At 42.0% G+C, this 27,838-nt stretch overlaps 3 protein-coding genes across 9 annotated transcripts in view; 2 read left to right on the top strand and 1 right to left on the bottom strand.

The window, feature by feature from the left end:
* Nucleotides 1–11,278, bottom strand: part of UCHL3 (ubiquitin C-terminal hydrolase L3) — a 30,269-nt gene extending 18,991 nt beyond the window's left edge. For 2 of the 4 annotated variants that reach the window (XM_083737885.1, XM_083737887.1), the window contains exons 1-3: nucleotides 11,072–11,229; nucleotides 9,002–9,013; nucleotides 5,835–5,963 (exon numbers count right to left, since the gene is read on the bottom strand). In XM_083737885.1, the coding sequence (XP_083594011.1) occupies nucleotides 5,835–5,963; nucleotides 9,002–9,013; nucleotides 11,072–11,113 (183 nt within the window). In that variant the 5' untranslated portion in view covers nucleotides 11,114–11,229. Of the gene's footprint in view, nucleotides 1–5,834; nucleotides 5,964–9,001; nucleotides 9,014–11,071 lie in introns of all 4 variants that reach the window. The other 2 variants (XM_083737888.1, XM_083737886.1) reach the window with 2 other exon arrangements.
* Nucleotides 1–15,082, top strand: part of LOC310844094 (mediator of RNA polymerase II transcription subunit 22-like) — a 304,807-nt gene extending 289,725 nt beyond the window's left edge. The window contains exons 1-3 of one of the 4 annotated variants that reach the window (XM_083737895.1): nucleotides 11,381–11,631; nucleotides 11,666–11,749; nucleotides 14,325–15,082. In XM_083737895.1, coding sequence (XP_083594021.1) covers nucleotides 11,726–11,749; nucleotides 14,325–14,735 — 435 coding nt within the window. In that variant the 5' untranslated portion in view covers nucleotides 11,381–11,631; nucleotides 11,666–11,725 and the 3' untranslated portion in view covers nucleotides 14,736–15,082. Of the gene's footprint in view, nucleotides 1–11,380; nucleotides 11,632–11,665; nucleotides 11,750–13,831 lie in introns of those variants that run through there. The other 3 variants (XM_083737898.1, XM_083737896.1, XM_083737897.1) reach the window with 3 other exon arrangements.
* A 2,688-nt stretch (nucleotides 15,083–17,770) lies between these two features.
* On the top strand, nucleotides 17,771–27,181 carry COMMD6 (COMM domain containing 6). The gene is made up of 7 exons (XM_083737892.1): nucleotides 17,771–17,928; nucleotides 20,314–20,372; nucleotides 23,974–24,039; nucleotides 24,138–24,214; nucleotides 24,707–24,875; nucleotides 26,054–26,206; nucleotides 26,699–27,181. Exons 1-7 carry the CDS (start codon nucleotides 17,871–17,873, stop codon nucleotides 26,747–26,749), a joined length of 633 nt encoding a protein of 210 aa, XP_083594018.1. The 5' UTR covers nucleotides 17,771–17,870; the 3' UTR covers nucleotides 26,750–27,181.
* Nucleotides 27,182–27,838: the final 657 nt, after the last annotated feature.

Raw genomic sequence — 27,838 nt, 5'->3', positions numbered from 1 at the left:
CAAGGTAAATAGGTTAGAACTGTAATGTTAGTAAATTAAAGCAGCTTAGGTTTTCATAGCAACAAAAACAGTTGTTTTGCGGAAAACCACATACTTTGTTGTTAAATAAATATACACACTGAGCAACAAGCATGACCTTAGAAGAGATATTTGCCTATTTTTCTTCTAAGAATGCCTGCTTCCTGCCACTTTAAAAGTAAAGATCCTGTTCTCAATTAGTAGGGAACTTCATTTTAGAAGATCAGAACATTTTTAAATTTAAACAATTAAGCAACTCAACACTGCAGTTGCTAATAGGAGGCCCAACAGGTTAGTACAGGTTTTGGCCTGAACTGCTTGCTATATGAACAGTGTCTACACTGGTGGCCAACAAAATTAAATATCCAGATTTTTCTCCCCTGAAGAATTATGTTTTCCAAAGAGGCTGTGGTTGAGAAAAACGAAGTTTAAAGTACAGTGGAACCTCGGTTTTCGAACTTAATCGGTTCTGGAAGTCCCTTCGACTTCCGAAACATTCGAAAACAGAGGATCAAAGGGCTGTCAGCAAGTTGAATGGGGGAAATTGAGAAAGCCGTTCAGCTTCTGAGGCACATTTGAAAACGGAAGTATTCAGCATTCAGCTTCTGAAACATTCGGCAGCCGAGACGTTGGAAAACCGAGGTTTGACTATACTGTGAGAACTTGATCAATGCAGGCTTGTAAACATCCATGGCTTCCAGGTGACCACGTCAACTATATGAAAAACCCTATATTGTTCAGGCAGTCAAATAAAAAATGGTTCCCTTAGCATTACGTGGCCAGTTGCTACTAATTTTTGGGATTCATTTGCAGATGTGTGGCTAAATATATTCTGCATACCCAGGAAGGGTTTATGGGGAAAAGTAAAGAACTGCAGGTGTTAACTATTTCCTCCTGCTCCACATTATCACTGTTTGCAGACCTGCCATAAGCTTTAAGACAGAGGTAGGGAATCGTTCCCACCTGATGGGGCATATCCAGGTCCCTCGTTCCCCAACAAGTCACTCTGACAGGGGCTGACATATGATGGCAGGTGAGCAATTTTGGCACAATGACCTGGCGAGACAAATTGGGCATGCAGGCTGTAGGTCCCTGCTTTAGGAGTATTTTTGTCTACTGAGATTTAGGGTACAGGATCAAATCCTGACGTGGAGAAAGCCTTAAACAAGTTCAAGTGTCATGAGAAACTGAGGCTTAAGAAGCCAGAGTCTCACTTCCGGTCCACTGCAGAGGAGAGTGGCAGTGTGCTAAGTGTCGTCTGTGACACAGAGCTGGCAGAAAGGCTTTGAGGGCAGCACTAGAGCTCAGGGCACCCCCCAAAAAAACCCCACAGGAGAGTGAGGACCTGAGGGCTCCAGCTGAGAGAAAAATCACGTCTCCTGGCCGCAGCTGTGCGCACAGGAGAGAAAGGGAAGAGACTCGAGTTCGCTTTCGGCACCAACGCAGCCTGCTGCCGAAGCTACGATCCGTCAGCAGAAGCAGTGGATTTTCCGATTAGAGGTAAAGGCCAAATAAAACATTTAAAACTGAAATTAGGGTTTAAAAAACTGATTTGGCAAAACGGAAGCAAAACAGCTTCCGATTTCCGTGGGTGAACTCTGCAAAGGAACGTTTTTGTGAATGGGATATAGAGACTGACTACAGTGGTACCTCGGGTTACATACGCTTCAGGTTACATACGGTTCAGGTTACAGACCCCGCTAACCCAGAAATAGTGCTTCAGGTTAATAACTTTTCTTCAGGATGAGAACAGAAATCATGCTCCAGTGGCACGGCAGCAGCAGGAGGCCCCATTAGCTAAAGTGGTGCTTCAGGTTAAGAACAGTTTCAGGTTAAGAATGGACCTCCGGAACGAATTAACTACTTAACCCGAGGTACCACTGTACACAGCAATGGAGAATGGATACATTTTACTCTGACTAGCTGAATAGTTACATTCAAAGGATATATACAGTAACTGCATCAAGTTATCTGTGGGATTACAAAGTAAAAAATCTACTGACAGCTGGAGGCATTGGAGCAGAAGGGGGAAAGAAAGGAAATAAAGGAAGCCAGAAGGGAACTCTTAGCACATCTGGGGATACCCCCGAAAGTGGGAAAGAGCCTGGAACAGCTTCCGAACTAATTTCTACACTCCAAGTGACTGAAAGAGCCTGCCAAGAAGGACCTGTTGATTCAATCTCCAGCACTTTACTGAATTAAATAATAAGACAACTTGCCATGGAATTACAAATAGGAAATAATATGGAGACATAGACTTTGGAACTATTGTAAGCCAATACTGTTTGAGACAATTACAAGCAGATAAGTACAAATTAAATAACATTTTAGTTTCTTTAAGACACCAATTTAGAGCTGAACCGATTTAATTTTTCCTTTCGTCTGTATTCTGGATTTTTAAATTATTTTTTACTTTCTTCTGTCTTTTTTATTTGATACCCTTTTAATTGTATATTTTATGTCCCCTGTTATATTGGAAGTTTTTATTATTATTTTCCTTTTGGTTTGTGCCTTCCTTTTGTTATATGATTTTAAGTTTTGTTGTTGTCTGGAGGGAGGAGGCAGATAAGAGGGAAAGTGAAACTGTAAGGAAGTTTGCAGGGGGGAAAGTCTCACGGTTGGAGGGAACTGGGCTAGCAGGTGTGACCATGAACATCTCAAATAACACTGGGAACCAGCTGATAAGACCTGATGGGCAAGGAAGGTACAGTAACAACTAGGAGGGGAGCAGCTGCAGCTGCGGCAGCCAGCAGAAGGGCTAGTGGACAAGCAGAGATTGGAGAGAAAGGGGGAAAAGAGAAGGCAGATCTTCTGGCTCTGCAATTTTCTGAATTCAGGAGAGAAATGGTTCAATCAATGCAGGAATTTACTCAATCCAGTTGTGGCAGTAGCAGCAGTTCGAGTAATTTCCTGCATTGATTGAACCATTTCTCTCCTGAATTCAGAAAATTGCAGAGCCATAACTGCTGCTCGTATTTTGTTAGCTAAAAGGTGGAAAACCCAAAAATTACCAATGATAGAAGAATGGCAGATGAAGATGATGGATTTTTCGGAGCTAGCCGACCTAACCAGAAGGAGGAGGAGGAGTATCAGGAAGAGTGGATTAAATTTAATGATTATTGAGTTAAATATGTTAAGTTAAATTAACTGAAAACAGCTTGCAGATACTTAATTGGCTTCGGCTTTGGATTTTATTTATGTTAAGTGATAATATGTTTCATTTCATAAAGTGAAGATTTAAGGATGCTAATGTTTAAGTTAAATTTTATAAGAATTATGATTTGGGAAACCTTTAAAAGGATATGCAATGAAATTCAACCAAGGGGAAGCAGGGAGGTCATTTAACAAAGTTAATAAGTGTAAATTTCAATCAGGCTATGATTTATGTTTGTTTATGTTATGTGTTTGTTTGTTTATAATATTGTGAAAACCAATAACAATTTTTTGGGGGGGAGAAAGGAATTTACTCGATCCAATCAAACATTGATTGAACAAGTACGCAAGGATATTGAAAACTCAGAGTTTTGAAAGAGCAATTTGGGATGTTGGGAGACAAGGTTAATAAATTAGAATCCAAGGTGGACAAACGGGAAAAAGTTAGAGACAAGGTAGGAGAACTAAGAGAAGAATGGAATTGTGGAAGGGGTTCAAGGGAAACAGGAAGGATTGGAGGACCAGATCCTCCTTCTGCAATTAAAGGATCACCACACAAAGCTTTGCTGCTCAAACCACTTGGAAAGAAAGGAAAGTGGCTTACATATACTGATCTGTTAAAGGATCAAGATGGGAAATGGAAATGAAGAGACTACGAAGAAATAAAAGACCATTTTCAGAGTTGGTTACATTATCGACAATTATATGAAACATACAAAGACAACAAGAAGAAAGGATTTAGTTATACAACATCTAGATTTCAAAAAGAAGTGGTAGAAGGGAAAGAAAAACAGTTGAAAGGTGCATACAGTATCTTGTTAGAATGGGAGACCAAAGACACAGAGGTGAAAGCATTTATGATTAAATGGGTGCACGACATAGGCCACAATATTATGTTGGAAGACTGGGAAAGGTTATGGAAAATTGACCTAAAATTTACAGATTGTTCTTTACTGAAAGAAAACTACATGAAAATGATGTATAGATGGTACATACCACCAGTACAATTAGGGAAAATGTATAAAATGGGCTCAAACCTATGTTGTAAATGCAAGGAAAAAGAAGGGACTTTTTATCCTATGTGGTGGGATTGCAGTAAAGTTACCGTATTTTTCGCCCCATAAGACGCACTTTTTCCCCTCCAAAAATGAAGGGGAAATCTGGGTGCGTCCTATGGGGCGAATGCAGGCTTTCGCTGAAGCTTGGAGAGCGAGAGGGGTGGGTGCGCACCGACCCCTCTCGCTCTCCAGGCTTCAGGAAGACATCCGCAGCCTGGGCAGCCCTGCAGGAGGTCAGGCAGGGATGTCAAGGCTGCGGATAGCAGCCTGCTTCCTGGAGCGTCGGGCGCCCTGAAAGCAGAGCGCCCGGCGCTTCGGGAGCGCATCCGCAGGCCGGGCAGCCCTGCAGGAGGTCCGGCAGGGATGTCTAGGCTGCGGATAGCAGCCTGCTACCTGGAGCGTCGGGCGCCCTGAAAGCAGAGCGCCCGGCGCTTCGGGAGCGCATCCGCAACCCGGGCAGCCCTGCAGGAGGTCCGGCAGGGATGTCTAGGCTGCGGATAGCAGCCTGCTTCCCGGAGCGTCGGGCGCCCTGACAGCAGAGCGCCCCGCCCGCCGGACAGACATCCGCAGCGTAGGGAGTCCTGCAGGGGTTCCCCGCAGGGCTCCCCACGCTGCGGATAGCAGCCTGCCGCCTGAGGCAGACATCGGCCAGCCCCACAAGCTCAGGGAGGTGCAGCGCCCTTCCTCGACCTGGTTTGGTTTCCCCGACCTGCTTTTGGGGGGGAAATAAAGGAAAAAAAATTTTCCTTTATTTCCCCCCCAAAAAACTAGGTGTGTCCTATGGGACGGAGCGTCCTATGGGACGAAAAATACGGTAAAATGTTCTGGGAAATGATACATAATGAGTTAAAGAAAATGTTTCATCTAACAGTTGTGAAAAAACCTGAAGCTTTTTTGTTAGGAATTGTGAGGAAAGACATGCCAAAGAAATTTTTAAAAAAAAATTATGTATGCGACAACGGCGGCAAGAGTCTTAATAGCACAAGGATGGAAGAATGAAGAAATCCCGACGAAAGAACTGTGGCAAGAAAAACTGATGGACTATGTGGAATTGGCAAAACTGACATACAAACTATGTGACAAGGATAACTGTGATTTTAAAAATGAATGGCAACCTTTTATAAAATATTTGAAGAAACAACAAAATGAACTGAACTCTTTGGCAAGTTTTGAATAAACATTTACAAAATCTTTATTGGTAATATATATATAGATAGACAAACTGAGGCTCTTTACAATTTTACAACATGCAAATAAAAATATGTGTTGAGAAACCAAAGAAAGGAGCTGAGGGAGGGTGGATTTCTGTCTGGGGGGGCGGAAGGGGGGATAATGTGGCTGATGTATCTTTGTTAAAATTATTATGTTGAAATTCTTAATTAAAAATATTTTTTAAAAAAGAAAAGAAGCTAGAGTCTCTTCACCCAAACAAGGTTCATGAAGAAAGAAGAGAAAAATGGGTGAGCATGTATGAAACATAGCTTTGTTCTAGTCTGACCAAGATCTGAACCTACCAAAGCCTGCTTTCCTTAGGTCATTTGTAAGACACCAAAGTTAAAGTACTTCATTGGGAAGATAACTGTGTTGAAGATAAATAAGATTTACCTTTTCTGTTACTGGAAAGAGGAGAAGGATGGCACAAACAGGTCTTGGCACCATGCTAAGGAGTTCTGGTTCCATGCCGTAAACATCCACAAATTGCCAGCTGGGATGTATCCCTAGCTGTTTGAGAAACTAGGAAAAGAGAGATACACATTAAGCATTTATCAATAAGTATAGCCTTCATACAGTGTACAGTAAAAAAAAATTCTTTCCAAAAAAAAAAAGGTAATATTTTGCATCTTTCAGTATGGTTCAACATAGACAGCACAACTGACAGAGGATGGTAGTAATAAACAGCAATGTTAAGTTATATATTATTAAGAAACCGAATTCTTCAAATCTCAAGGAAAAATGGTTTTGCTTCAGGAACTTAAGTGTAGCTGAGATCTAGGGGGCAATGCAATCAGTTTTGCAAATTTAAGGTTGCCTGTGGCTTGTGATTCTCAAACTGTGATTCCTACACCCACCCATCCCTGCATTTTAAAGTAACTTTTCAAACTCGGAGGACTTTTATATAAGCAGTTTGTGATGTGGCAAAGCAATCTTCTGCTCAAAGTAAGAAATTCAAGGGTTCCACCCACCCAGTATCGCAAAGAAGCAACCTTCAAACTATGCTATTCCTAATTTCATTTCCCACTGCTCTCTCCAGAAATTAGAAAGTAACACACTTGAGGATAACCAATTTTATCTTCAGAGACTCATCTGAAAGTTCTCTTACACTAATCAATACAGATGCACAAGAGAATAACTTTTCACATTGGTGACCCCACATTTTCCACATAGCCTCTGGCTTAACCCCTTAATCCTTATCCTGACCTGTACCTGGATTTTAAAATGTGTTAACTGTACTTGGTCACAGTCATCACTTGCTTCTCCGATCCCTACTTAAGTTATAACAGAACTGAGGAGATAAACTACATAGAATAATTGATGGAAGAGGCTCAGGTATGGAGACAGACCCATGGTGTTACTACTGCCACAAAGCACACTAAGGGACCTGCAGCATGTAATTCTCAAATGCTTCACTAATCATAAATTGCCACCCAAGAAAAGGCCTTAGATAGGGTTGCAAAAATCTGAAGCAGTGCACTTCTCTGCATAAACCACTGATTATACAGAGCTTGAAATTAAACAGCACCTGTGCATGAACATGGATACAGAAGACTTACCGGGTATACTTGGTTGTCAAAATCTAGTTACCAATGGTACAAGCCGGGCCACTAGAATTCAGGAGACCTTTAACTTGTGTGCCACATTAATAAACCTGCTGAACTCAATCTGATCCCACGCAAACAGCATTTATCTAGTAGATAATGCATTTATAATGCCGACTTTTCAGGGCGGGGTCTCTGTGCCACTTACTCTGCAAGTTTATCTTCTTTCAGTCTTCCATATACTCTGCCAAAACCCAGCACTGACTTTTCCCAGCTGGGGAAACCCAGCACCGTGCTATGGAATCAGTTCATCTCACACTCACGCAACACGGACTTCCACCACAAAGTTTAAAGGTGGCAAAATGAATGCAGTGACATGGCAACTGTCGCTTGACACTCCTGCCTCCCTGAATCTTAGCATCTTAGAGGAGAAGAAACAGCAGCTACCATAATATATTGCTGTACCTCCCCCTCCAGAGTATGCCAAGCAGGAGAAAATATGCACGACTTGGAGCCATTGCTTGCTTGCCATAAGGTCAGGCGACTGTGTAATTACAAGGCTGAATAATCCTTCTCCAGAAAAAAAGAGATTGTGAGGAGGTAAAGGTAAGAACTGCATTTACTGAATTTTACAGGGATGGCTTGAGCAAGAGTTACTGTACTAGTACTTATCTGTCACATAGGCCTAAAGGGAAATTCCTTCATGAACCATATGTGCTGATGCACTAGCTTCTGAGCATGCCAGAAAACTCATCTACTGTGAAAGATTTCGTTACCACCCAAGCAATAAGCAATTAACCTGTCTCGTCTTCTCAGGGATGCTGCTGAGCAACATCGGCAAAAGCCTAATGCGTCACATTCGAAAGATCAGATTGCAAACACCACAAACCTCTTCCTCCACATACCCAGCTCAGATTCAACATAAATTAAGACTCTTTATTCTGAATCTTGTACAAGAAAGTGCCTTGATGGTCCTTTATTTATCCTCTAAACAAGGGGTTAAGTAGTAACTTACATATGTTTGTTCTTTTAAAAGTCACCCCTCATATTTTATACACATATTCAAAAGGAGGTCACCTTTCCACATCAACTCCATCACTTTTAATTGTTATCCTTTCCTAGAAAACTGATACTGTCCTATGCATACAGGAAGTGCATTTCCTTCCTGTGGTGTCACCTAGGACCAGTTATACAGGACAGAGCAAAAACTATGATAGGTATGGCAAAATACAGAAGCTGCATAGTCAACTGTCTTGGGTAGCTGACATACACAAAGGAAGATGATACCCTATTCCATTAATGCTTAAGACATGTTAAGATGCAAAAGATACGAAGCTATGGTGAGGGAAACCAAGTGTTATAGAACCAAAACAATAAAAACAGTGATGTTTGAGAATCAAGTTTCTAAGCATTGCAAATTATGATTAACAAGATTAAAGATACGGATACTTATACTTAGAAACATTATGAGACCATGAGAGAAACAGTGATGAACACTGTTATCAAACACTGTTTATAAAACCATAAAACACATTTTTACGTTCATGAGTTTATTTTCTCCCAAACTTAAATTCTCCACAAGGAGATGCTTTCCCTAATGAAATGAGTAGGCTGCAAGGGGGCGGCCAGGATATAATTTTTTGTGGTGACTGTGCAGGGCCTTGAAGGAGAATGGGAAACTCCCTGGCCTTAAAACAGGGAAGGCAGCCAGTCAATTTCTTGCAACAAATGCAAACATGTATTGCAGCATCCTGAAAGACCAAGATATTTATTGCAGCACAAGCTTTCGTGGACCAGAGCTTACTTCATCAGATGCCCAAGTGTTATCCTCAGCTGACGGATGAGAGAGAGCCTGTGGGTGGGTGTACAATACACAGGCACACATCCATGCACTCAGAGACAGAATAAAGGAGGAATATACACATCACAGCCAAAAGGTTATGGGAACAGAAGAGGTGCAAAATCCAAGAATACAACAAGCAAATTGTTATCTTAAATAAATAAAAATATGCTCACCTGGTTTGTGACCTGAAAAAAAAAAAAACAGGAAGAAAAAAAGTGATTTAGTTCTAATTGGTCACTAAGCAGTAAAACTTAAACTGGAAATGCTTTAGCTCATTTTCCACCCTCCTGAAATCCCCAACAGCTCATGCTCCCCTATGCATAACCTCCTCATCCCAGCCCCCCCCCTTTCATTGTCTTTCATGCTGTCATCCTTACATTATACATATTGAGTTTCTATACTGTAGACCACCCTGTGATCGCCGGATAGAAGGTGGTATATAGGTTTAATAAGCAAGCAAGTAAACAACTGCCCCTCCCCATTTTTTTGTCATTTCTCTCCCAACCACCTTCCCCTCCATCCCAAAACAAACTCTGAATTGACTCCTACTGCCACTGCCACCACCGCAAACTTAAATATATAAAATGAAGCTGTTTGTCTATATGCATATATGTGTGCATGCAAGTGTGTGTGTACATATAAACTGTATATATATAATTGTATATACGGTATGCACATGTATACATATATGTATATGAATAGATGTTTGTGCAAGCATATATATGTGTTTATAAATATATATGTGCATGCCTGCCTATATTTATACTTGTGTGCATAAATATACTAATATATAGATGTATATAAATATGTGAGTATGCACATGTGTATGCATTAATATAAATATCTATTACATATATATGTGTGTGCATATACTTATATACAGATGTCAATAAATATGTGAATGTGTGCATACATGCGTGTGCATTAATATAAATATATTGTGTATTACGTAGATACATATATGTGCACATATGTGCGTGTATACAAATATACTTATATATAGATGTCAATAAATTTGTGAGTGTGCACATATATGTGTGTGCATTAATATAAATATATTGTGTTACGTACATACATATATGTGTGTATATGTGTGTGTGTACAAATATACTTATATTCAGATGTCAATAAATATGTGAGTGTGTGCACATATATGTGTGTGCATTAATATAAATATATTGTGTGTTACGTAGATACATATGTGCGTGAGTACAAATATGTATACCGTTTTCCCGAAAGTAAGACATCCCTGCAAAATAAGACCTACTTCCAGTTTTGCCTCTCGCTCTAATATAAGGCCTCCCCGATAATAAGGCCACCCCATAATATAAGGCCCCGGAAGCTACCGTAAGGCACTGTACCGTATACAGGTAATAAATTTCCTTCTTCTTTTTTTTGTTCAACAATAAATGTGTACTGTATTCTTCTTCATGGAAAGAATAAGACATCCCCTGAAAATAAGACCTAGGGTATCTCTGGGAGCAAAAATTAATATAAGACACTGTCTTATTTTCGGGGAAACAGGGTCGATGTAAATAAATATGTGTGTGTATATATTCATGTAAGTCTGTGTGCATTACATCCCTCTCTCTCTGTGTGTGTGTGTGTGTGTGTGTGTATATATATATATATATATGCAGGTTTTGGTGTCCTCGGGTGTCTTCCCGTGTAAAAGTTGGGGTGTCTAGGCGACGTTTCGACGAGGTCTCACTCGTCATCTTCAGGCTGGTGCTTTCGGCTTCTTGTTACTGGAACAGAGCGGGATCTCAAACATTGAGATCCCGCTCTGTTCCAGTAACAAGAAGCCGAAAGCACCAGCCTGAAGATGACGAGTGAGACCTCGTCGAAACGTCGCCTAGACACCCCAACTTTTACACGGGAAGACACCCGAGGACACCAAAACCTGCATTCCTGTACCCGTGAAAATCTACGAAAGCATATATATATATATATATATAAATATAATGTAATACATATATATGTATAAAATAATATATTATATACACACACACACACACACATATATACACACACATATACACACACACACACATATATACACATATATATACACACACACACACACACATATATATATACACACACATATATATATATATACACATATATATATACACACACACACATATATATATATATATACATATATACACACACACACACACATATATAAGCATATACACCTCGCCCCCTCTTTGCTCCCCGTCCCCCGGCTCCCTCACCTCGGGGTTCGCCTCCAGAGGCAGCCAGCGGTGGGACTCCATGGCTCTCTCTCTGTCTCTCTCTCTCTTCCTCTCTCCCTGCTGCCGGCCGGGCTTCTCGAGACCTCGCTCTCCGGCTCCCTCGACCCGCTTCCGCCCGGAGCCCCGGCCCGTCCGCCCCGTCGCTCGCAGAGCCCGCCCCGCGCGCCTCCCTGGCGTGGCGCGTACCAACGCCTCCCGAGAAGCACGGGGGGGTGGGGCAGGAAAGTAAATACGCACGGCTTTTTTTCTTTTACTTCCTCGCCGCCCGCGGCCCCGTAGAGATAAACCCGGTATTAAAACAGCAGAATAAAATGAGGGCCGCGCGGCGTTGTGTAAATATGCCTGGTTTCCTTCTCTCCCCCCCCCATCCTCTGCGATGAATTGGTTTCTCCCACGCCCGGCCGAGCAGCTGCAGGGGCAGCTTGCTGCCTCTAGAGGGCGCAGCTCGAGGTTCCGCTGTACTCTCGGCCGGCCCACCTGAGAGGCCAGGTGAGGCGGCGGCCTCGGGCGGCGCAGCATCTTCAGCGGGGGCAAATCTTTCTTCCCCAGCCTCTTGTTCCTGAGTTGGATCTTCCCTGGAGGAGAGAGGAGGAGGAGGCGGCTGCCCTCTTGAGGTTCCTTTCAGGCACCCAAATGTCTTGGGCCGGCCCTTACCTGGTAACAAAGTTTAATCCCTTGGGGGAAACAAGCCTCTGGCTCTTTTAGTACTTGTGAAAAAGAAGTATATAAAAGTATATAGAAGCAGCGCACCATGAGAGTTACCAGAATGCTTTCTTGGGTTTAGACTCAGAAGAACAGAATTGTAATAATAATAATAGCCTACTCAGTTGAGTTGGCAAAAATGAGAGGAAAAAAACTGAGACGTAATACTGATCAAACATTTATTAAGAAATGCGGCATGTACAAAAAAAATACCTTAAGGACTGCTGTAATAACGTGACGTCAGTGGCAGGACTTGAATGACTTCTGTGGTATGATGGATAATTATAAGAGAACATCATATTGATGAAAATGAACAAAAAGAAAATGGAAATTAATAGTGCGCTAGATAGACTAAGTGGTAAATACATGATGTGGTGGCGGGAAGTCATTGGAGACTCAAGAAGAACGTACTGTGGTGTGAGGTAACAAATATTATTTTCTTTTCCTTTTTTCTGATTAATCCTTGTGTTTCTTACTTCTTTTTAATCTCAATAAAGCATTAAAAAGCAAAAAAGAAGAATTGTAGTAGCAGTAATAATAATAATAATTTCTACCCCGCCCATCTGGCTGTGTTTCCCCATCCACTTTTGGCAGCTCCCCCCAAAAAATATTAAAAACATGATAAAACATCAAACTTTTTTTAAAAAAAAAGTTGGAAGGGACTCCTTGCATTGAAAAGCAGCATTTCATGCCGGCAACTGGAAAGGGTGAGGCAGAGCTTGAAATGAAACTACCTTCCCATTTTAACATGTAGATTTTGGGGGCTGACTGCCTAATATAGTTTTTTTTTGCATATTTAACAGGCATTGAATGTGAAATAGTTATTTCTGAGGGTGTTTAATATGCCAGTGTTTAACCTAACTAGGACATCTTCCCTATAAGGTCAGTCTGGCTAGTCCATCATTGGCCAGTAAAATGCTTCTAGTTTGCATGGCTTGAAGGTCCCGATCAGATACTTAGGTATCCAGTGTCTAAATACAGGACCCTACTTGCTTTTTGCGGCGCACTTACCCATACAATGTGAATATAATATTGAAGGTGCCGTTGCAACACATTAGACCAGCCATCAATTTTTTCTTCTTATAATATTGAAGGTGCCGTTGCAACACATTAGACCAGCCATCAATTTTTTATTGAGCAAGACTGCCAAGGAAGCCACAACACCATTAAATGAATGATTCACCCCCTGTTATTCACCCCAGTTTCTAGCAGTTAATAGCAAAGGAACAGCCTGAGCAAAATCTTCCAATACCTGAATACCTGATCATCCCAGATAATAGTTGTTGACAGCAGTACTTCCTGCTGTCTGATTGTTTTTATGATTAGCTTTTAATTAATACATGACTATGACATTTTGATATCAGCTTCCATGCATGCCTCAGTGCTGATTCACAATTTTTATATGCGCATTGCACATGATGGGGGTACACTTTCCATGCATCACAGAGCCACAACCAATCACAGCTTTCAGCAGGTGTCCATTGGATGTGTCTAGGGATGTCCCTCCCTTTCCCATCTGAAGTTCCCAAGCAACAAGCACTGCTGTACTGCATTTTTTCGGTTTCGCTTCTTTTGCCAATGATATAGCCAACTTAGCGTAGCCAGGGTGTTTCATCACATACAGGAGACCCTCAGCTTTCAATTGGGTTTTATTCCAGCATGTGAGGCCCTAATCATGTATGGTCAAAACACGTTGGATTCAAAGCTGGGTGGGATTGCCAGTCTTTTTCCCCTCAGACACCTAAATCCTTTCCATCCTCTCTTATTTTTTTATTTGCCAAGCGTGTAAAGCTTGAATGCACACAAGTTAAATGTACATAAGTTGCAAGTCACCTGTAGTGCATGTTCTGTCTTTTCTGTTGTATTCTATTGCAACTTCAATAAATGAATAGCTTGTTAAGTAACTTAATGCTGGAGTCTGCCTTAGAAGATTCTTTGTTCAAAAACAGCCACTTTAAAGTCAGTAGCAATAAATGGATACAAAACCTGACATCAGGAGGGGTAACTATTCAGAAACACCTAGGAGAAAACGGCAAGCTTTCAGGACACTCCTGCTACTGACCTTAAAACGGCAATTTTCAAACACAGAAACGTCAAGATCAAGCATGAAAATGCTAAATTACAACAGTTTGATAACAGGGGATTTGTGACAAGAGCAGCCTCTGCAATGCTGGAACGAAATAATCTTTTCCAATCCAGGTGGGACTGTGTTCAAATTTATTACAATCAAGCAATCATTTTATATGTATGCTGCCTTTCCAAAGGTAAAACCATGTTCAAGGAGGCTGACAACATATAAAAAATTACGTAACTACAAAACGTAACAAAAGTCGTCATAAACAATGAACAAAACATCAAAAAGTACCCAAATGCAATGTTTTCCCTGCCCCATTGGTTGGACGTAGCCAATGAAAGACGAATTGTTGGCAAGAGAAAAAGAGAAAATGGCCGCTTGGCTGCAAGAGGATTACATGTATTGAGTAAGTTGTAACTCTTTCTGACCTTTCTTGCCCCCACAATGTCACAGCAGCACGTGCTCCCCCAGAGCAAGGAAACCCTCCTTCAGTCTTACAACAAGAGGCTGAAAGATGACATCAAGTCGGTCATGGATAACTTCACAGAGATAATCAAAACGGCAAAGATTGAGGAAGGAACTCAAGTTTCTCGGGCAAACCAAGGCAAGCAGGACAACTATGAGATGCATGTCAGAGCTGCAAATATTGTTCGGGCTGGCGAGTCTCTTAGGAAGCTTGTCTCTGACCTAAAACAATTCCTGATCCTCAACGACTTCCCTTCCGTCAACGAAGCCATCAAGCAGCAGAACCAGCAGGTGCGCAGCCTTCAGGAGGAATGCGACAAGAAGCTGATTGCCCTGCGTGATGAGATCTCCATAGACCTCTATGAGCTGGAGGAAGAATATTACTCTTCCAGGTACAAATGAAGCCATGGACGTTCCCCTGTAGTAACCACAACAATTTCCTGTTTCTGACATGGGGGGCGGCGGCGGGGGGTTGTGTGTGAAAACAACAACTGTCCTTGTTTTAAAAAGCATCCCTAAATTCTCAGCATCCCAAAGAATCCTGGCCCCAAAGCAGTTTTATTGAGTACTTTATGTATGGCATGAGAGGTGGCTGTTTTTGAGGGCAAGTGCACCATGTCACTAGGACTTTCTGCATGGAGATGTGGAGATCTGCTCCCTCATCAACATTGTGATCTTGTCACCTAAATGACTTGCAAACAGGAATCAGGATCTTGATTACCAGTAAATTGCAATCCTAACCATTTCTACTCAGAAGTCAGGACCGCCATTTCTTCTGCATAGCTATTCACCACTGGTCAAGGCTAAACAGATTTCCAGAGAGCATATTCTAAAGAAAGCCATGAAAGGCTCTGCTGTGTTATGCTGAATCCTCGAGCCGTCATAGAAACTTGTTCACCGGCATTATGAAACCAGCCTTACAAATTGCACGTTCAGATAAGCAAGGGCCTTTTTTAATTCTGAGCGTCATAATAATCCACTATGTGATCTTTTGATGACTGTTTCAGTGATTCCTTCAAAACACACCCACCTAACAGACGCAGCTTCAGTTTAAGAGACAATTGTCGGGGAGGGAAAGCTTTGCGTCCAACCCAGGGCTGGATTTAGGTTTGATGAGGCCCTGAGCTACTGAAGGTAATGGGGCCCTTTATATGTCCAGCTGTCCTTTGTCAACAACAAGTTGTCGCTGGTTTTTGTGTTGAATATGTGCGATACAGTCATACTTTGGGTTACAGGTTGTGTTTTTTTGGGTTACGGACCGCCGAAACCCAGAAGTACCGGAACGGGTTGCTTCTGGGTTTCGGCAGTCGCACATGCGCAGAAGCGCTAAATAGTGCTTTGCACATGCACAGAAGCGCCGAATTGCAACCCGCACGGGAGCAGATGCGCTGCTGTGGGTTGCGAATGTGCATCCTGCACGGATCATGTTCGCAACCAGAGCATCCACTGTATGGCAATTTATGGACCTAATAGGTATCTAAAGCCATCTGCACATAACAAAATATGTATTTTATCAAAGTACATCCAGTTCCCCCCCCTTTAAATTTTTTGGAGACCCCCCAAGAGAGTGGGGCCCTAAGCTATAGCTTATTTAGCTTATACGTAAATCTGGCACTGTCAGAAGTAAATCCTCTGGAATTCAATGGGGTTTGTTCCTAGCTAAATGGGATTAAACTGCTTTGAATTTATTTATTTTTTACAATCAAGTGGTGTATAAATTTTATGAAATAAATAATAAATGAAGATGCCAGCTTTAGACCACATTCATACAATACATAGGATGCCATGCTGAACAGTTATTGATTCCCCCGGGTAATTATGGGAGTTGTAGTTTTCGAATGGTGCAGGAATTACAGCAGGGTCAGCAAACTTTTTCAGCAGGGGGCTGGTCCACTGTCCTTCAGACCTTGTGGGGGGCCGGACTATATTGGGGGGGGGGATGAATGACTTCCTATGCCCCACAAATAACCCAGAGATGCATTTTAAATAAAAAGACACATTCTACCTATGTAAAAACACACTGATTCCCGGACCGTCCGCAGGCTGGATTTAGAAGGCGACTGGACTGGATCCGGCCCCCGGGCTTTAGTTTGCCTACCCATGAATTGCAGAATTGCAATTCATTCCCAGAGTTCTCTGTTAAAATGGATTGATTGTTAAGTCACTCTGGAAATTGTAGGTCTGTGAGGGGAACAAAGGCCTCCTAATATTGCTTAGCACCCTTAACTACAGCTCCCAGAGTTCTTTGGGAGAAGCCACAATTGTTTAAAGTGGTATCGTATGCATGGTATGAGCATGCCATAGTCAAACAACAGCATCTGAAAGGCTGCAGTCCAGAAGATATGGAACTTTGGGGTTTTGGATGCAATCATATGCACACTTAGCTGAAAGGGACCACAGCTGAATAGAGTGGGGCTTGCTTCTGAGTAAAGATACGTAAAGGGAAAGGTAAAAGGAACACTGACCATTAGGTCCAGTCGCGGATGACTCTGGGGTTGCAGCACTCATCTTGCTTTATTGGCCGAGGGAGCCGGCGTACAGCTTCCAGGTCATGTGGCCAGCATGACTAAGCCGCTTCTGGTGAACCAAAGCAGCACACGGAAACGCCGTTTACCTTCCCGCTGGAACGGTACCTATTTATCTACTTGCACTTTGACGTGCTATCGAACTGCTAGGTTGGCAGGAGCTGCGACTGAGCAACGGGAGCTCACCCCGTCGCAGGGATTCGAACCACCGACCTTCTGATTGGCAAGCCCTAGGCTCTGTGGTTTAACCCACAGCACCACCTGCGTCCTTAAAGATACATAGGATTGGACATAATAAGCATTTTTTATTCTGTCTGTGATGACTGGACCATGAGTTTCCAGTTTGGGAATCTTAAGATGCATTCAAAACAAAGCAATATTTTAAGGATTGTTTTGTTATGCTATAATATATTATATTACATTATATTACACATACATATATCCCATTAAAAATATTTGCTGGGAGGGAAGTACCCCAATAAATTGAACAATTTCCACATAAATCATAGGATCCAAAACAGAAAGACAGAAAAGCTGCTGCAGCAAAACTCGGCTCCCAAACAAGCCCCGCCTTAAATGATAGCCCAGCCCAAGATTCCTACAGACAGCCGGGTGAATGTTGGACTCCAACTCCCATCAGCCCTTGCTAGCATGACGAACGACCAGGAATTATGGGAGTTGTAGTCCAGAAGAAATAAAATTAAGTTGGGGGGGAAGGGAAGAATGGAGCGTTTTCATGGGGCCACGACTTATTCCAGCGAGAGTCAACTGATTCCCCCGGGCAAAAATGCATGCTCACAAGAGCGCAGACCTTCTCGCCGCCCGTAAAGCGACCAAGAGCGGAAAAAGCTCCGCCATCGGAAACAACGGAGGAAAACCCTGGCTTCTGATTGGCTAGGAGGGAAGTCTCGGAAGGAGAAAAATTCTTTGTTGCTGCGAAGTGACCAATCAGGGAGCCGCTCGTAGTTCGTTGACGTTCCAAGGCGTTCCAAAGTGGGAGGCGCGTCCTTTGATGTCCATGGCTGCAGGAGCCGCCGCGATGGGGCTCGGAAAGCCGCTCGGACCTTGGGGTGAGTTTGGGGAGAGGTGGGTCGCTTTGGGGACTGAACGAGGAAGCATGTCATGGAGGCTGACTATTAAAAAAAAAGGCGGGGAGGGCTGAAATTCAGCCCATATATTTTTACCCGGGAGTAAGCCTTGTTGAACATAGTGGGGTTTGCTTCCTTGAAAAAGGCGTGGAATATCATCATCATCATCATCATCATCATCATCATCATCATTATTATTATTATTATTATTACTATTTATTAAGGCTAAGGATGTAAATGAGGAGGGTTCTGGGGAACCGGCCCATCGCCTCAAGTGCTTCCTGGGCTGCGTTGCCTCCTACCCCTGCCAAATAATAATAATAATAATAATATAATTTATTTATACCCCGCCCATTAAAATACAATAATTCCTCAAATATTAAAAGCTTCCCTAAACAGCGCTTCCCACTTCCTGCATAGGTGGTTCTAGATTCAGGTAAGTAGCCGTGTTGGTCTGACGCATTCAAAATAAATAATAATAAAATTGTCTGGACAGTTTTTTATTTTTTATTTCAAGTACATAGGTGGTGTTTATCCCGTGCGTCTTTCGCAGGCTGCCTTCTCAACATGCTTGCTCTGAAGTAAGCCCTCTTTTACTTTTAGCCATACCTAGAAGCTATGCATGGCTATTATTTGCCGTTTATTAAATTTGCATCAAAGTGCAACAACATCAAGAGAGTCACCCATCCTCTATCGCTGCTTCACGTTGTCCTAAGAATAATTGCCCTACACTTTCTTTATCCTAGAATCATAGAAGTGTAGATTTGGAGGGTAGTCCAACCCTCTGAAGTGCAGGAATCACAACTAGATCATCCCTGACAGATGGCCATCCAATCTCTGCTTTAAAAACCTGCAAGGAAGGAGAGTCCATAATTTCCCAAGGGAATCCATTCCACTGTCAAAACAGCTGTTACTGCCAGAAGGTTCTTGCTGATATTTAGCCACAATCTCCCTTTTTGTAACTTGGTTTGAATCTTACCTGCTGAGCAGGAGAAAAGAAGCTTGCTCCATTTTCCATGGAGATATTTGAATATCTTGTCTCCTCTGTCTACTCTTTTGCAGGCTAAACTTATCCAAATCCCGCAACAGTTCCAAATAAGGTTTTGTTTCCAGACCCTTAAGTGCAGGCATAGGCAAACTCGGCCCTCCAGATGTTTTGGGACTACAACTCCCATCATCCCTATCTAACAGGACCAGTGGTCAGGGATGATGGGAGTTGTAGTCCCAAAACATCTGGAGGGCCAAGTTTGCCTATGCCTGCTTAAGTGCTTCCTGCCACCACCCCGGGCCCAGTGAACACCTAATTTTTCCTGACATCTTCCTGCGTATGCTTTGCCCCTCAAAAATCTCCATTCCATACTTCTGTGGACTACGGATGTCTATGCTTGATTCACTTCCCAATATTCATCATTTTTGCGGCCACTATTGAGCAGAAAACAACTTCTCCTTATTCATTCATTAGTTGGGTTAAATAATACAATGTTTTATCTAACAGTAAAATACATTTGGTGGTTTTTTTTTCTTCCTGTTTTATCATATCATCAATGCATAGTGTGTTACACTCAAGCATGTGGTAGTAAGAGAGAAATAAAAATAAATAAATATAAGACCTATATCTTTAAATAATAACAGTAACATATTTCTCCAGTTTAATTGACTCTTATGAGCCTTAATTTTAATTCCCCTTCCACTCTTTCTCTTGTTTCCTATCTGTTGTCTTTTTGACTGCGTTTTCTGATTCTACTAAATTATTTTCATTACTTTACACTATTCCGCTTTGTCACATCTACTGCTGAGTATTTTTTTTCCAGTCTGTTACACTTATTTTCTTCTTATATTTTCCATATATTCTATATATAACGTCCAGTCCTCTTTTTAAATTCTTATCGTCTATATTTCTTATATCTCTTTGTCATGCTAGAACGTTCTATATATTTTAAGGTGCCGTTCTTCTCTTGATGGTCCTGCATCTCTTCTCCACTTTTGTGCCATGAAAATTCCTCCTGGAAATATTAACAATAGAAATCCCCAAGAATAAAACTACTCTATGGATGTATGTGACTACAGCTGCCCGAATTCTAGTAAAAGACCTTTTGAAAACCATTTGTGGAGCAGTTAAATTTGTGAAGCCCTGCTGTTCATATGAGCCAGGGTGTAAGGTTTTTTGGGGAAAGGAATTCTCTATTTTTTGCTGTGCCAAGGCAAACAGGTGCAGCTAAGGGGTTTAAACCTGCCAGCAAAGTGCACAATTTTGGGGATTTTCTTCAGGCTACTGCCAGCGAAATACCCACTGGTGGCCATTTTACATAGATGGTGCATTGGTTAGAGTTGCACAGTGAAGCTCAAAATCTTCTCTCTGTTTTGCAGATTTTGGCAGCACCGCGGACATCATCAGAACAATACCACAGGATCTGTTTGCAGAGCTAGTAAGTAACTCCTTTCCCCCTTTTAATCATGGATCATTTTATAGCGATTTTGCTCCATTGTGTGTCTTGTGGTTTTTTAATTCCCTTCCTAGTATTTCTGGTGCACAGTTTCATGAATGAAAAACAGTTTTGCTTCAGACGATGGTGGGATGGAGCCATGCTGTCTCCTCACATGGGACTGGAATATATTTTAAGACTTGAGATGCACTCCACTGAAAACAGTGGAGCTTACTTCCGAGTAAACATGCATAGGTGACACAGCTCATAAACAATTCTACCCTCTACCACTTTATATTTAAGGAAAGCCTATTTATTTGTCTCCAGGATAAACCTCACATTTGTTTGTATTATTTAAATTAATAATACAATTTTAAAGAAATACCATACAGTGGTACCTCGGGTTACATACGCTTCAGGTTACATACGCTTCAGGTTACAGACTCCACTAACCCAGAAATAGTGCTTCAAGTTAAGAAATTTGCTTAAGGATGAGAACAGAAATTGGGCTCTGGCGGCGCGGCGGCAGCAGGAGGCCCCATTAGCTAAAGTGGTGCTTCAGGTTAAGAACAGTTTCAGGTTAAGAATGGACCTCCGGAACAAATTAAGTACTTAACCCAAGGTACCACTGTATTGGTCCGAATATAAGCCACACCCACAAATAAGCCTTTAAAATTTGGTGGGGGGGGGGAGAGAGAATACCCAAATATAAGCTGCTCACTTAAAATTCTGCAGGCACTCACACCCATAAATGGCAAATGTAGAAGAAAAATCTATGGGTACTAGAGAGGATCCGCAAGTGGATGGAACACCTGTTCGTAGCACCGTAAATGCAAATAAAAAAATCCATGCTGCACTGTAAAATACGAGGAAAGCGACGAATGACATTAGAATTAATTGCACAACAGTCTCAAGCTCGCAAATCAGCAATAAAACATTTTTTGTTCCGTTTTACCGTATGTCTGTTTCAGTAGCGATATTGTAAAAGCCAATTTTCATAAGGTCGCGAATTTAAGCCGCACTTTAACTTTTCACGGTCGGAATTTGGAAAAAAAGAAGTGTGGCTTATATTTGGGCCAATACGATATTCTCCAACCAATCATTAGAGTTGAAACTGTTTTAGGTTCTAGCCTGTTAATATTATGGTGGCATTTGCACCTAACTCTAAGAAACCATGGTTTAATGTGAAAATGATGATTCCTGGAGAGCAGATGGCCACCACCTAGGCCATTTGATGTAAGCCATAGTTTGGCTTAGTGTTACATGCAAACCAGGCCCTTATCGCTTTATTGGCAAATGTAGAGTGCTTGGCCAAGTAAACACTATTATGTACAGACCCAAGGATAGCCTCTGTGGTTCAGCTGTCCAAGGGGCCTGGACTAGGTGAGCCTTTGGGTCCTTTCCAACTCTACATTTCTATTCAATGATTTTTTAAATTTTAATTTAATTTATAGAAGTACCGTATATACTGCTATATCATTAAAAAAATAATCCAAGTGGCTCACAATAGTATCTGTGTGTAATAAAAACACATAAAAATGTAAAATCTGAGACTATCAATTTTCATTATTGAAACTCGTAATCTTAATTGCTGGCCTACAAAAGCAATTATCACTCAGAGACTTTACGATGTCAAATTACAACAAGAAGACGCCCTACTCCCGGAGACGTATAGATGTTTAAAAGCTTGGCCTAATTTTGCAGCTGCCCCTTACTTAACTAACATCACTAATGAAGCTTATAGATGGGCTTTCTCCAGAGCCCGCTTTGAGACAATGCCCTCAGCAGTGCTGTACGGCAAATTGAGGCGGGTACCAATGCATGCACGTCTCTGCCCCTGTATGTCTAATAAGGTAGAATCTGTCACACACATCCTTCTATTTTGCGAATTTTATAGTGAAGAACGAGTTCAACTTATTTTGCCGCTTTTATCAAAATTTATACCCCTACAACATTATTTGGAATCCTCCCCCGAAATTCTACGAAAATACCTTCTGGAAGACTCCTCAAGCTCAATATCATATGAGGTGGCCAAATTTTGCACTTTAGTAATCAGGAAGCGTAAATCTCTTCTGTTGAATGGCACACTGCGAAGTTCCCTTGTGTAATCTTTTTTTCTTCTTCTGATGTTGTTGTTGATTTCTTTTTGTTTGATCTTGTGGTGTTTAATGTCACTGGCTTTTGCCGCAATAAAACTTGAAACTTGAAACTTGATTGCTGGCCTAAGCCAGGTGGCATAGGAAAGTTTTCAGCAAACGTTTAAAGGTTGAAACAAGATGCACGATGAATCTTTCTTGGCAGAGCTTTAGCTTTAGTTGATTGTTTACCGTTTAAAGGTAAGTTTCATATTAGCAAGGCAGATACAGACCCATTCTTGGAAATATGGATATGCGAGAGAATTTACAATAGAAGCAAGGGACATCCTTAATGCCCTTTTATTTAATCTTTTTTTTATTATATATAGTTTATAGTTTATTATTTATACCCCGCCCATCTGGCTGAGTTTCCCCAGCCACTCTGGGTGGCTCCCAATTGAGTGTTAAAAATACAGCATTAAATTATTGGCCGTCCTTTAGTACAGTAGCTCACTAGAGCCAAAGAAGTCTAAAAATAAATCTTCCCTTTAACTCTCTTTTTTATATATAAATATTTATTAACAGTTTTTGGATACAATAGACAACAAAGAAACAATATAACATATATCTTAACGTAGTTTCTTGACATCTTTGGACTCCCTCACGTCTCCCGCTCCTGCGTTCCTCACAATAAAATTTTGCCAGCAATTTATCTCCTTGTTTCCAATCTTATTTATCTAATTTTCCCATGTTGTTTCTCTAATTTTAGATATCCTTTATTCAGATCCTAAGAATTTAATGTAATCTCATAATTATCCAAAATTTTTTTTTCTTTTCTTAAATCTAACTTATCTTCATAATTCCATCTAAGTTAATGGTGCCAAATTACTTATGATCTAGCAACCTTCTTAACATTCATACAATTTGCAGTGTTTTTGTAAATAGATCTTAAATTTCTTCCAGTCTTCTTCAACCATCTCCTCTCCCAGGTCTCGGATTCTGCCAGTCATCTTGGCCAGTTCCATATAGTCTATCAATTGCATCTGCCATTCTTCCAGGGTGGGTAGATCTTGGGTTTTCCAGTGTTTAGCGACGAGTATCCTTGCTGCTGTTGTTGCATACATGAAAAATGTTCGGTCCTTCTTTAACACTCTCTGGCCGACAATACCCAGGAGGAAGGCCTCTGGTTTCACTTCCCTTTAACTCTCAGTCTCGGTTATTTAAATGTGTATGCATCAATCAGTCAGCTAAAACTTCTGGTTAAAGCTTGTAGCCATGGGTAGATTATGAAAATTGTCCGGGCAAGGCCTTCCCCACCATAAGGTTGATGTCAGTTGCCATGTTTTTGAATGATCTTAAAACCAGGGATTCTTCTACCGCCATTTTATCACTCTATTGCCATTGAAAGCAAATGAATGCTGTTTCGTTCCGGGGTTTGGGGGGGGGGGAATCCTTTTAATTTCCACCAATTGCATTTGCAATTAGCAAGTAGTTGTCATCTAAGAACCATTCAAAATCTTTCTTTGCAGTGTCAGCAAATCATTCAGAATCTTCAGTGTCAGATCCCAGCTGTGAACACAGTGGAACTATGTCAGGTAAACTGAATCGCTAAAACAATATTGCATGCATTTTAACAACACCCATTATTAATTTGTCCTCTGCTACAACCCTATGAACTGCGTTTCTCTCCTAGAGATTTCAGGCAGCTGGGATTGAAATAGTCACTAGTGACCTGGAAAAGGTTGTTAATGCCATTTCCTTTGTATTCAGGTAAGCAAACATGGTCCTCGGATCTCTTTAACTATATCGCTACTGTTTACTGCATGGAAGAAAATTAGTATCTGTAATTATGAGCAGTGCTTTTGAGAATTAAAAATACTGATTTACCTTTATAGCCTGCCCTATAATCATCTACGATATATAGGGATTCCTCATACATACTCTTTGGTACACCGTTGGCCCAAGGCAAACCATGATGCTCTGCTTAACCTTCTTGACAGTGTTATTTGTGAGATTGAAGTGACATAATTCCAGAATTTACTGTAGGAAGAGCAAGCCACAAGTATGATAAATGATCTAATTTTGTTTAATTGTATTTTATTTTATTTGTTTTTTTACAAAAACCCTAAAATAGGTGTAAAGCAGTCTTCTAGGGGACAAGCAAAATTTAAAATCAGCTCTTTTCTATTTAAAATCTAGCAGTGAAGTCTTCCTCTCCCCTCCTCTCTTTTTTTTTGCTTTGCTTTGTTTTGTTTTGTTTAGCACAGCAGCAAAAGATAAACTCTCGCCAGAAGACCTGTCTACCAGGCTAGGAGGTGCAGCTGGTACTCTGCCGAAACAAGCCGTCCAGGTTCTTCGTCACGTCTGGAACGAACAGGGCAGCTCGATCGCAGTGTCGGAAAATGCCAAAAATGTAGCAGTTGTTGGACGGGTAAAACAATTTGTTTCAAAGGAAGTTTGCACTGGGGTAGCCTCCTTCTGCAGAGCATGGTGTAAAATTCTAGTTGCATATTATTGCTGTCCCATGACACGGTGTCCTGGTTTGCATACCACATTAAACCATAGTTATTTAGAAAACCCCCCACTATGGTTTAACATGAACGAGCAGCACAGTGTTGCATGTTGTGCAAAAGTTTCCAGGGCTCTGGCTGCTATCTCTGAGCTGCAAATGTAGGAATATTGTTTTGTGCAAACTGGGGCTCGTGGTTTGTTTGGGGGAAGCAAACCATGAGCCAGGATTCAGACCAAAAAACATCATTATTACCGTATTTTTTGTCCCATAGGACGCTCCATCCCATAGGATGCACCTAGTTTTTTGGGGGGGAAATAAAGGAAAAAAATTTCCCTTTATTTCCCCCCCAAAAGCAGGTCGGGGAAACCGAACCAGGTCGAGGAACAGCGGGATGGCGGCGCTGCACCTCCCTGCTGTCCCCCAAGCTTGTGGGGCTGGCCGATGTCTGTCCGGTGCGCGGGGCGCTCTGCTTCAGGGTGTCCCGCCCGCCGGGCGGCAGGCTGCTATCCGCAGCGTGGGGAGCCCTGCGGGAACGTCCCACAGGGCTGCCTAGTCTGCAGATGTGTTCCCGAAGCGCCGGGTGCTCTGCTTTCAGCGCGCCCGGCGCTCCAGGAAACAGACTTCGGATGTCTTCCTGAAGCCTGGAGAGCGAGAGGGGTCGGTGCACACTGACCCCTCTCACTCTCCAAGCTTCAGCGAAAGCCTGCATTCGCCCCATAGGACGCACCCAGATTTTCCCTTCATTTCTGGAGGGGGAAAAGTGCGTCCTATAGGGCGAAAAATACGGTAATTAAATGACCATTGGTTTCTAAGCTGTGTTTTAATGTGGCGTCCAAGGTTTGCCGCAGCTCTGTTGACATCGACGACAACTTGGTTCACATCTGAATTAGCGCACACTGTTTTGCCGTGAACCAGAATATCAAGGAGGGAACATGAGCATGCGAGGGGAAGAAACTTTGCATGTGCCCAAGTCTGTTTAATGGAATGCCAAAGCATGGTTTGGTGCTGCATTTGAACACACTACTTGAGCATTCTGCCAGCCTTGAAGAACTCATATTGGCCACAGTGTCTGATTCTCTCTCTTTATTTATTTCCAGCTTATTGATTTTCAGTGGAAGCTGGGGATGGCAGTGAGCTCCGACAGCTGCAAATCTTTGAAGTCTCCTTATGTTACAATGGCAGTAAAAGTGGCAGATGCCTCAGGCCACATCACAAGCAAAACATTTGAAATGACGGTCCCACAATTTCAGGTTTGTATAATAACATAACCCCTTCTAAAGGTTGGCTCTTGTTCTAACGTGGTTACAAATCAACTGGGTTGCAATGGAAACGCCGTTGGTTTTCCGTGTTCCTGTTAACTTAAGACTCGAAAACTGGGGAAATGCGTTAACTTTTTGAAATACGTTTTGTGTAACGGTGTACTATGATTGGCTCTAGAATGAAAAAGAGAATTTGGACATTAGAGCAGAGAAGGGGGGTTAAAGAAATGCAGACGTGTGAAAAGGCCCTGACTGGGGATTTGGACATACAAGCCAAACACTGTGGGTCAACTTTTCCCAACTTGTGTCATCCCAATATTTTAGACTGTAATGTTGATCAGCCTCTGCCAGCATGAGCAGTGGTTAGAGATTTTGGTAGTTCTAGTCCTAAACATTTGGGGGGCACCAGTTTGAAGTAGGCTGCTACATCTCATGGACTGTGTATCCAAATAATCGTATATCCTTTCCTTTTTTCCATTTTAGAACTTCTACAATCAGTTCAAGGAAATGGCAGCCGTCCTTGAGACAGTTTGAGCATCTGCTGCGCAGTTTGTTTTGAACCGAATGAGCTGTTCCTGTTTGCCTTAAAACATTGTGGTTTTTGCTAAGAGAAGGTGTCATTTCAATTTCCTACGCGACTTTGCCCATCTGCTGGACTGTTCATGTTCAAAGGCCTGTAAAATGCCTTCTTATATGCTGAAATGCTACACACATGTAGAAGGACGTGCTGCTTAAGAACAAATGTGGTGGGCGTAGGATTTTCACCATACAGAAGAACCCAGAAAAGTGGGACTGTGCAGGAGATGTTGCCTGAGTGCTGTTAGGCCACAATTATAAAGCTTGTGGTTTCTGTTAATTTTTAGCTCAAGCATATTGATTAGCCTATTACCCATGAAACGTGGCATGCCACATATTTTGGGAACCCAAAATGCTGCTGTTTTCTATTAAATCTAATGATGGGAAAAATCGTTGCACCTTTATTTCCCTGATTGTCTGCTGCCTTTTGCTTATGAACCTTAAGTCTGTGTGTGAATGTACTTGTCTGCTGCTAGACGTTTTAAACACAGTGATTTTAGGCTGGGATTTGTAGTTTTCCGTGCATGCCCCAGACTGCAGAACCTTGGGCCTTCTGAAAAATCAGGAGTGGTTCAAGGAGGCTGCATCTGATAAGCAAAACTGTCTGGCTGTCACCTGTATGCATGTTCCCTTTTTTTAAAGATACCAGCTAGCCCATTAAAGGTAAAGGGAGCCATGACAGATAAGTCCAGTCGCAGACGACTCTGGGGTTGCGGCACTCATCTCACTTTACAGGCTTTATATTTGTCTGCTCCACAGACAGTTTTTCCAGGTCATGTGACTAACATGACCAAGCCGCTTCTGGCGCAATGGAACACCAACACCAGAGCACCGCACGGAAACGCCGTTTACCTTCCCACCGGAGTGGGACCTATTTATCTACTTGCACTTTTTGGCATGCTTTCAAACTGGTAGGTTGGCAGGAGCAGGGACCAAGCGACAGGAGCTCACCCCGTCACTGGGATTCAAACTGCTGACCTTTTGATTGGCAAGCCCAAAGCTCAGTGGTTTAGACCAGTGTTTTTCAACCTTTTTTGGGCAAAGACA

The sequence above is a fragment of the Podarcis gaigeae genome (genome assembly GCF_964106915.1).
Source record: "Podarcis gaigeae genome assembly, chromosome: 4".
In the NCBI taxonomy this organism is placed as follows: domain Eukaryota; kingdom Metazoa; phylum Chordata; class Lepidosauria; order Squamata; family Lacertidae; genus Podarcis; species Podarcis gaigeae.
Note: the sequence above shows the minus strand (reverse complement) of the source record. Positions and strands in the feature narration are given on the sequence as shown.

Coding starts and splice junctions, on each gene's coding strand:
- COMMD6 (XM_083737892.1), top strand. CDS start 17,871: ATGTCCATGGCTGCAGGAGCCGCCGCGATGGGGCTCGGAAAGCCGCTC. Junction 24,215..24,706: donor GCCATTTCCTTTGTATTCAG/GTAAGCAAACAT, acceptor TGTTTTGTTTAG/CACAGCAGCAAAAGATAAAC. Junction 24,876..26,053: donor ATGTAGCAGTTGTTGGACGG/GTAAAACAATTT, acceptor ATTTATTTCCAG/CTTATTGATTTTCAGTGGAA.